We start from the raw sequence: 10886 nt of genomic DNA, 5'->3' as shown, positions 1-10886 counted from the left end.
ACTTTGGTGCAAAAAGTGCAAATCAATCCCAGAACAGCAGCAAAGGACCTTGTAAAGATGCTGAAGGAAACAGGTACAACCTGAATGGCCACTCAGCAAGGAAGAAACCACTGCTGCAAAACCCGCCATAAAAAAAGCCAGACTAGGGTTTGCAACTGCACATGGGGACAAAGATCATGGGGACAAAGATCATACTTTTTGTGGAAATGTCCTCTGGTCTGATGAAACAAAAATAGAACTGTTTGGCCATAATGACCATTGTTATGTTTGGAGGAAATAGGGGTAGGCTTGCAAGCCGAAGAACACCATCCCAACCATGAAGCACAGGGTTGGCAGCATCATGTTGTGGGGGTGCTTTGCTGCAGGAGGGACTGGTGCACTTCACAAAATACATGGCATCATGAGGTAGGAAAATGATGTGGATATATTGAAGCAACATCTCAAGACATCTGTCAGGAAGTTAAAGCTTGGTTGCAAATGGGTCTTCCAAATGGACAATGACCTCAAGGATACTTGGGGACAACAAAGTCAAGGTATTGGAGCGGCCATCACAAAGCCCTGACCTCAATCCTATAGAACATTTGTGGGCAGAACTGAAAAAGCGTGTGCGAGCAAGGAGGCCTACAAACCTGATTCAGTTACACCAGCTCTGTCAGGAGGAATGGGCCAAAATTCACCCAACTTATTGTGGGAAGGTTGTGGAATGCTACCCAAAACATTTGATCCAAGTTAAACAATTTAAAGGCAATGCTACCAAATACTAATTGAGTGTATGTAAACTTCTGGCCCACTGGGAATGTGATGAAAGAAATTAAAGCTGAAATAAATAATTATCTCTGCTATTATTCTGACATTTCACATTCTTAAAATAAAGTGGTGATCCCAACTGACGTAAAACAGCATTTTTTCTTTACTGGGTTTAAATGTCAGGAATTGTGAAAAACTGAGTTTAAATGTTTTTGGCTATGGTGTATGTAGACTTCCGACTTGAACTGTATATATCAAATCAAATGTTTTTGGTCACATACACATATTTTGCATATGTTTTTGCGGGCGTAGCAATGTGCTAGCTCCAACAGTGTAGTACTATCTAACAATTCACAACAATACACAGCAATCTAAAAGTAAAAGAATGGAATTAAGAAATAAAAAAGAAATATGTCCAGGTATGGTGTCAATCCAATATGTCTTGTTCTATAGTGAGCTTGCCACTCTACATACTGGGGCGGCAGCAAATTCAAACCCCTGAGCTGACAAGGTACAACTCTGAACAGGCAGTTAACCCACTGTTCCTAGGCCGTCATTGAAGATAAGAATTTGTTCTTAACTGACTTGCCTAGTTAAATAAAAGTAATACAATTTTTAAAATACAGTAGGACATACTGAAAAGCATTTACACATACTGTGTTTGATTTCTTTCAGAGAGTCATGGAGTTGGAGGCTAATCAGACCCCACATGAAATCATTTATGTAGACGAGGCAGGGTTTAACCTGGCGAAAACACGTCGGCGGGGAAGAAACGTCATCAGGAAAATGCTTATCAGCTGTTTCAATACAACTTTTGAGCTGCTGTTGTTGCAGAAGTAGGTTATTTATACTATATTTAAGGTTTTGAATATTGTCTCTTCATTTCTGGCAAGCTGTGTGCAAGCAATTGTAAATAAGACAAGAAAGATCCATAATTCTGGTATTGAGTAAGCTTGTATGTAAAGACAATTCAAGCATTTTAGAAACGTGTTAATTGACTGCATATTCTGTGAAAACAACATGAATTGTGTAATGCTATGGTCCACAACAGATGGATGTTGTGCTAATTGTGTTTAGAGTTTTGAACATGTGACTACAAATTGGACAAAAGGATGATAGCGAAAGTAAAAGACTGTAAAGTGACCAGTGATTCCATGTCTATGTAATGGGGTAGAGCCTCTAAGGTGCATTGTTAAATAACCGGGTGGTAGCCAGCTAGTGATAGCTTTTTAACACTCTGATGGCCTTGAGATAGAAGCTGTTTTTCAGTCTCTCGGTCCCAGCTTTGATGCACCTGTACTGACCTCATGGTAGCGGGGTGAACAGGCAGTGGCTGGGGTGGTTGTTGTCCTTGATGATATTTTTGACCTTCCTGTGACATCGGGTGCTGTAGGTGTCCTGGAGCGCAGGTAGTGTGCCCCCCCGGTGATGTATTGGGCAGACCTCACCACCCTCTGGAGAGCCCTGCGGTTGCGAGCCGTACCAGTTGCCGTACCAGGCGGTGATACAGCCCGACAGGATGCTCTCAATTCTGTATCTGTAAAAGTTTGTGAGGGTCTTAGGGGCCAAGCCACATTTCTTCAGCCGGAGGAGGCGCTGTTGCGCCTTCTTCACCACACTGCCTGTGTGGGTGGACTTTTTCAGATTGTCAGTGATGTGTACGCTGAGCAACTTGAAGCTTTCCTGAGTGGTGCAGAGATCTAAGGCACTGCATCGCAGTGCTAAAGGCGCCACTACAGACCCTGGTTCGATCCCGGGCTGTCTATGAACCAATTGCACAGGGCAGGGTTCAGACCCAGGGCTCAAGCTTAATGACGAGCTTGAAGAGTACTATGGTGTTGAAGGCTGAGCTATAGTCAATGAACAGCATTCTTACATAGGTGTTCCTCTTGTCTATTCAATGTATTTGACCTATACTGGCAGGGTCTACAGACAATCACAGATTACAAAAGGAAAACAAGCCACATCGCAGACACTGACATCTTTCTGTGACATCGGGGATAGGGCAGTGTGATGGCGATTGCATTGTTTGTGGATCTATTGTGGCGGTATGCAAATTCGAAGTTGATCTAGTGTGTAACGGTAAAGAAGAGATGATATGATCCTTAACTAGCCTCTCAAAGCACTACATGATGACAAAAGTGAGTGTTAAGGGACAATAGTCATTTAGTTCAGTCACCTTTGCTTTCTTTGGTACAGGGACAATGGTGGACATCTTGAAGCAAGTGGGGACAGCAGACTGGGATAGGGAAAGATCGAATATGTCTGTAAACACTCCAGCCAGCTGGTCTGCTCATGCTCTGAGGATCAGGGTAGGGATGCTGTCTGGGCTGGCAGCCTTGCCAGGGTTAACACGCTTAAATGTCTTACTCACGTCGGCCACAGAGAATGAGAGTCCACAGTCCTTGGGAGCAGGCCGCACCGGTAGCATTGTGTTATCCACAAAGCGGACAAAGAAGATGTTCAGCTTGTCCGGGAGCAAGACGTCGGTGTCTGCGACATGGCTGGTTTTCCCTTTGTAATCCGTGATTGTCTGTAGACCCTGCCAGTGTAGGTCAAATACATTGAATCCAACACGCAGAAAACCATTCCATACTAAAGTTATATAAATGTCTATCAAAACTATCAATCCATAAAGTTCATATTATTTTGTCTCACTACAGATTATTTTGAATTCATTAAGTACATGTTGGCAGACAAACACAAGCATGCACACATACACACACAGCATGTGTAATTAACTATACATACCTGTAAGGTTATTGCTGTGCTCGTCTCTGAATCATGGATAGACGGAAATCACCACGCAATGCTACTATCTAAAAAATGTTTGATCGTATCTAGACATTTTGAGAATGTGTGTGTGTGTGTGCATGTGTCTATATGTTTGTTAGCCCATATGTAATTATGGAAGCCAATTCCCACCACATGGTTTTTTAATGTCGATATAAAAAATGTATACTATCTCCAAATTTCGAGATACTAAGTAAAAATGCCAAGATTACGAAAGTAACATTTTTGAGATACTATCTAAAAATGTTAAGATACTAAGTCGAAATGACTTTTTATGTAAGTAAAAATGTAGAGATTCTATCTCCACATTTCTAGATACTAAGTCAAAATTGTATGATACTATTTCAAAATATTTCTAGATACTAAGTTTATGTTTCTGTATCACAATTCCGTGATACTACCTCAAAATGTCGAGATACCAAATAGAAATGATGAGATACTAAGTCAACATTTTGTGATACTATCTCAACATTTTGAGAAACGAAGTCAACATGTTTAGATATGTAAGTAAAAATGTCAAGATACTATCTAAAAAATGTTAGATACTAAGTCGAAATGTCTAGATACGTTAGTCAAAATTTCGAGATACTATCGTAACATCTCTAGATACTAATTCAACATTTCGTGATACTATCTCGAAGTTTAGAGATACTAAGTAAACATTTCGAGATACTTAAGTCAACATTTTTAGATACTATCTGAAAATGTCTAGATACAAATCGACAAGTTACTAGTTACGTCAGTCAAAATTTCTCGATACTATCTAAAGATTTTGAGATACTAAGTCAACATTTTTAGATAGTAGAACATACTTAAAGGATATGTTTCTTCATTTGTAACATTGTCTGATTTCAGAGGTGGCACCACAGGTCCAAGATGTGGTGGGGGAGGAGGGGGTTCCTGGGACCCAGAGTTTTTCATGATCTGGTAGTTAGCCTCTCCTCGGGGACTGCCATCAGGTTCATGTATTTGATCTATTCCAGAACGAGCACACCTGACTCAACTTGTCAACTAACCATTGATTAGGTGAATCATGTGAACTAGTGAAACCTCTGGGGGTCTCAGAGGAGAGAAAGTTTGAGAACCACTGGGCTAACCTAACCAGGTAAAACTCTGGACGCTAGTTGGAAGGTATGACAAAGTAATAAATCAGCTGTAAAATGGTTTTATATAGGCTATGATGGGACCAAATGTTTTCTAATCAGGTCATATGGTTTCAAATAAATAGACAACAACTGCAATTGGACAATAGAACTAACAGGGCTGAGTTTACTTTATGCAGGGTTGCATCTTGTAATTAAAAAGTTACTTAATGTATGTCATCACTATTGTGTTGATTGATTCATTTCAATGTCTAGGTTGCCTAGCCACTCAAAGTTTGAATATAAACCAAATTTGATCACATTCATATTTTCTCAAAACACAAATAAATAGGCCTATTTTAGGCTCTAAGTACATACAATAGCTTAGTCTATAAATACAGGACTATACTGCTTCGTGTCCCCTGGCCAGAGGGGATCAGAGAGCATAGGCTTCTCTAGGCTACCTGCAGTTGTGGTTGTTATCAGTAGGCTACAGTTGATCAGACTGAAGCACAGATTAATTGTGCACGAGTTGACAAATTATGAGGCAAATCAGTCTAAACAACAGTACTTTGTCCCTATTTTCAATGCTTTTGTGTCAATATTTTTTATTAAACCAAATCAAATGTGTTGGGGCATATGCCAGTTCGCCACACGTTTGCTGATCTTTGCAACATGGATAGATGAAAATCGCCACATAATGTTACAAATTAAGACACATATCCTATATGTATGTTTTACTATCTCGAAATGTCAAGTTAGTATCTTGAAATTCTGCGTTAGTGTCTCAATTTTGACTTATCTCGAAATGTTTGGATTGTATCAACATTTTCTTTTTAAAGGTGAGGGAATGGGCTTCCATAGGTAATAGAGGGCCGCCTAACAAACATACACTATTTCAGTTTTTGCGACTTGGAAAGACTAAAGCTCCTGTTGCAATAGTAGCTGACATGTATGACCATTGAAAGCATGACATATTGTACTCCACCAAATAGATGAATATTATTACTCCACTTAGGTAAAGTGACAGCATTACAATGACAATCAAAACCAAACAAAGTACGAATAAATCAAGCAGTAAACAACCTGTGTGATTTCAACATGATTTAATATACAGCCATTCGCAAAGGTCCCATAAAATTCTTTATTTGATTTCATCATATGCACATTGATGCCCTGGCTATTTATGGCATGGAATCACTATCAAAATCCATCAGCTTGCAAACAGAAAAAAAAGGCATTAAATAAACTTAGGATTTATAACTGATGTTGGAGAAGACATCTGTGGGCAGTTCAGCAATGGTTCAGACTGATGCTTGCAATCTCTTTCACCTCCTGCGGTTAGTATTTTCGTTTGCTCTTGAAGGTCACCAAGCTCAGACCATTGTCTAAGTCCTTTTTTTTTTTACAATCTTGGTATTTCGGCTATAACGCAATGAGACAGATAGAGGGTGCTATATTAAAAAACAAAGCAGACAAATAGGATGAATTCTCTAGGGTGGAGCCAGGATAGAAGCAGCAAAGCAACTTATGCTGAGAAGAGGAAGCTTCTTTAAGACTATTCTCTCCTCATTTTGCAAAACAAGAGAAATAAAATAGATACAAATGCAAATATCTCTCAGGTGATCCCAGTTCCATTCCATTTCTACAATACAGTCAGTCAAAACTACGATCGGTTCCCAAAGCACCACACTGAGTCCATCTGTAACCTTTAGAGAGCAGGTCATCCTCAAGGAGACAACTCAATAGTAATCTGCAAACAATATGGCCGACAGGGAGGAAAGAAGGCATGAGAAGCAGGGGAGGATTTCAGGAGAGAAGTCGAAAAAAAGTTGATGAGGGCTTCTTGTCTATACCAAGTAGAATTAGCAAAGTAACAGGCAGAAATCAAGAGACAGCAACTAGAGTCACAGAATACAACTCAAACAAATATTGTATCAAACATTTCAAATATTCATATTTAATTGGCCTCAAACAATGACAATACCTTCAAACATTATTGATTTGCTTAAATATACTGTAAAATGTTTAAAGCTCACAGAGAATGTGTTCAGTCGGTCTTTACAGAATTGTGCTGCAATGAGAAATGTCCCCCTTTCCCATGAAGTATCCCAGGTCAGAATCGTATCATGTGGATTCACTCACATACTCATACACCATTAACATCGCAAAGGAATCATCATGAATGTTTATAGAAGATATGAAAACTGTACATAATAACAATACCTTGAACATTAAAAACAAGGTTTTTGAATGTGTTACTTATCTCAGAAAAGGAGACATTTTTCAAGTAAGAAAATGATGACTGGAGCAACTCCTTTTTTTTCCCTTTTTTCCCTTTTTTTCTTATGGCAGAACGGAAAAAAATAAAACATTTAATTGCCAATGAAAGTAGTCCGTGAGAAATGACTGTGTTCAGTCTTTTTTTTTTGTTTAAATCAGTGTTTTGTCTAAATTATTCTTCATGCAGATAAAAAAAAAAGCTCAAATAAATAAATAAAAATGTTGCCATCAAGCCAGTTGCTGAATATCAGTCTACCAGATATCACTTGTGAGTTCCCTTCCAGATAGAGGGACGAATGTGCTGTTCAAGTGGATCTCCTGCTTGCTCTTTCCCATCGTGTTGTTCTGAGTCACCTGTCCGTTGAGCAGCGTCATGGGGATATTGCAGTACATGTGACGGTTACTCAAGGTGGCTATCTGCAAGGGGGAACCGGGCATCTTATACTCGTAACTACGGGTGCAGTAGTGTCTCATCTGGGGGTGGCCGGCCTGGTTAAAGTCTGGGATCTCGGCATGGTGGGCGGGCGCCAGTGAGGCAGACGTGGTCGTCATGGCGATGGTGGAGACCGTCTGCAGGTCGCCGAACAGGCCCTGCTCTCCGGAGTCAAGCACCTGCCGGCGAGACAGCATCTCCTTCCTCTTTACCGGCATCTCGTAAATCACCTGCTTCCAAAACTTGGACTTGAGCTCGTTGCTCTTAGGGCCCCTCCACTTGATGATGGTGAGCACTTTAATGGTGTTCTTCAGGGCCTCCACCTCTTGGTAGTTGATGACGCTCTTGAGGTCAGCACACTCAATCATAATGACCTTGATCTCCCCTGTCACCAGCATGCTGTGGAGCCGTGTCTCCAGCTGGAAGATGCTCCAGCCACGCTTGGCCACAAACTCAGGAGTCAACACGATGATCAGCCGCCTGCTTTGCTCCACACTTCGCGCCAGGTCCTCGATGTAGACTGGAGAAGAGAGAGAGAGACATACAAAGAGAAATAGGGAGAGGAGAGAGAGAGAGAGAGAGAGAGAGAGAGAGAGAGAGAGAGAGAGAGAGAGAGAGAAACAAATACATAGAGAGACAGAGAGACAGAGATACAGAGAGAGAGAGACAGAGATACAGAGATACAGAGAGATACAGGGAGAGAGAGAGAGAGAGAGAGAGAGAGAGAGAGAGAGAGAGAGAGAGAGAGAGAGAGAAAGAAAGAAACAGAGATACAGAGAGAGAGAGAGAGAGAGGAAGAGATACAGAGAGAGTGACAGAGAGAGAGACAGAGATACAGAGAGATACAGGGAGAGAGAGGGAGAGAGAGAGGAAGAGATACAGAGAGAGAGATACAGGGGGAGAGAGAGAGGGAGAAAGAAACAGAGATACAGAGAGAGAGACAGAGATACAGGAGAGAGAGAGAGAGAGAGAGAGGGAGAAAGAAACAGAGATACAGAGAGAGAGAGAGAGGAAGGAAGAAAGAAACAGAGATACAGAGAGAGGGAGAAATACAGAATGACACAGAGAAAGGGAAAGAAAGAGAGAGCATGTCAAAGAATAGCATGTAACAAAACATTCATATTTGTCCATTTAGAATTGAGATAACAGCAGCATGAAGCTGCAGGTCTAAAACAACACCCAGAGACATTACAAAACACAGAAGCAACCAACACTCTGATCTATGTCACATTACACCCCCTATAACTATTCCCACTATAGCGCCAAACAGACAGCATCAGGACAACACCACACTTTAAAAAAACATAATTTCAGGCTTCTCACTAGTATTAATCCTAAACCTGTACGTGAGCATATTCCAATAGCAATGTCATTAGCCTGTTGAAAAGCAGGCAAAACATGTACACTGCTAAATAGAGGGTGGCTATGAGTCATAGAAAACAGGAAGTTGAAGGGTGAGAGTGAGACAGAGAGAGATGTAAAGAGGTAAATTCCATATTAGCTCTTAGTGGATGGCTGGCTCAGGCTGGGTAATGGTCCAGAGTGTCCTGCCTTCCCCCGCAGGGGCCCTGTCTTTTACACCTGCATGTGTCACATCACACATTGGCCCTCCTCCACCTTAACCGTCCACCCCACTGCTACACACACATTGCTCCACACACCACACCCTTAAACCCCAAGTCTTCCTTCCTGACACCCAACACCACCCCAGGCACCAGCGCCACCACACGACTTATGCCCCACCTCCATATCCTACTATAAACGCACATTCCTATACATACGACGATTAGCATGAACGTCAACATAAGGCCCAATCCCATTAATAGCATTATAACAGAGATCACGAGAAAGAAAAAATGTAAATAAACAAAACACTTGATACCTCATCTTATTATTGTTGGGCCAAACTAAGCAACCTAAAGTAGGAGTGCTGATCCAGGATCTGTCCATGTAATCTTATTCACTATGATCTATGGTAAAACTGATACTAGATCAGCACTCCTACTCTGAAACGCTTTGTGGACACAGGCCCAGATCTCTAACTTCCTTCACACAGCACAGTATCCAGACTGTGGTTAATGGAGCATGTATTTAAGAATAAACCCCTGAATATAGAAGGCTATTAAACAAAAACACCACACTTCCCCTCAGGCAGCACACAATTGCATTATCTAGTCTAAAGAGTGAGTTAAGTCTGATGTAATTCCAACTAAATGTTACTCGGACCCAATTTACATTTGAATGATCATCCTTTACACCCACGCAGCTTAATCGATGTGGCTTACGATGAAAAGATGACATATACATCTTGTATTAGGCTATTCACTTAGAAATGCTTTTTTTCATGGGGGGAATGGGATCTCCCCTCGCACATATTAAGAGGCAGCGACCTCAGCTGAAGAATGTGCTGTGCGGGGGACTTTGTTCAAAGTAATCTACCACACACATTATGTGGCAGTGGCACCGGAGCGAAAGGAGCTTGAGACTGTCTATCAACCTTTTTTTCTGGCTTATGATGAAAGATAGCGTGTCAGACCTTTTTCAATATGGAGGTATTAGCGGCCGCCTGAAAATAGTACTCTTGAGCACAGGGAGCACCAAAGCAAGCCTTCGCAAATGAGATCCTTTCTCTTTACTTGTGTATAAAACTTTAGCAATATGTAGTGGAGAAATAATGAGGCCAATGTTAAATAAAGGATACACTTAGCGGGGGTAGCAGCTCAACCCTTTGTTATGTGTTGTTTTTCCTGCAGGGCCCCAAGTCTCGTCTAGTATGGATATTGAGATAATGTTGTGGTTTTCATGGACATATCCCTAATAGATTCAACCATAAATATGTATTGGGGGTAATGTTCAGACTGCGAATACAGAGGCACCATACTGAGAGAGCTCAAAAAGGGTCAGATGGATTCATATCTTTACAATGTTACATTAACATATATTGATATGAATTTAATAGACATTCAGATGTTTAATTGGCAATGAAATATGTATAAATATGTTAACCTTGCGATGTTGGTGGATTTGATTTGAAATGCTCTTCCTTTCATTTCTTGCCAGTTCCTAACAAAATTAATGATGGAAGAGCAACAACACATTGCAATTTCACGGTCAATTTGCTGTGCATAAATAGTACAATTTGTATGGGCGGGTCTGAGCTAGAGTGCTATTTTAATAAATGTCTCCCCCCGTTTTTCATATGCTGATGATTACATAAATCAATTAATCTCTCTCACTCTCGCTCTCTCTCTCTGTCTCTCTCTCGCTCTCGCTCTCGCTCTCTCTCTCTGTCTCTCTCGCTCTCTCTCTTTCTCTCGCTCTCTCTCTCTCTCTCTCTCGCTCGCTCTCACTCTCTCTCTCGCTTTCTCTCTCGCTCTCTCTCACTCTCTCACTCTCTCTCTAAATGAGGCATTTAAACACGTTGTTATTTGGTCGTGTTGGCCTGATCTGTAAGTGCGTTGGTACTAATGATGGCAGCCTGCCTCTCAAGGAACTGAACACTTCTCTATAATTCATTACCTATGCAGCACTATCAATACACCCTACTG

General features: G+C 41.1%; 1 protein-coding gene across 1 annotated transcript in view; it reads right to left on the bottom strand.

Annotated features, from left to right (window-relative positions):
• Nucleotides 1-5717: 5717 nt before the first annotated feature.
• Nucleotides 5718-10886, bottom strand: part of LOC118375180 (X-linked interleukin-1 receptor accessory protein-like 2) — a 310436-nt gene continuing 305267 nt past the window's right edge. The window contains exon 11 of the mRNA XM_052507131.1: nucleotides 5718-7858. Within this exon, the coding sequence (XP_052363091.1) occupies nucleotides 7158-7858 (701 nt within the window). The 3' untranslated portion in view covers nucleotides 5718-7157. The remainder of the gene's footprint in view (nucleotides 7859-10886) is intronic.

The sequence above is a fragment of the Oncorhynchus keta genome, chromosome 4 (assembly GCF_023373465.1).
Source record: "Oncorhynchus keta strain PuntledgeMale-10-30-2019 chromosome 4, Oket_V2, whole genome shotgun sequence".
Taxonomy (NCBI): Eukaryota; Metazoa; Chordata; class Actinopteri; order Salmoniformes; family Salmonidae; genus Oncorhynchus; species Oncorhynchus keta.
Note: the sequence above shows the minus strand (reverse complement) of the source record. Positions and strands in the feature narration are given on the sequence as shown.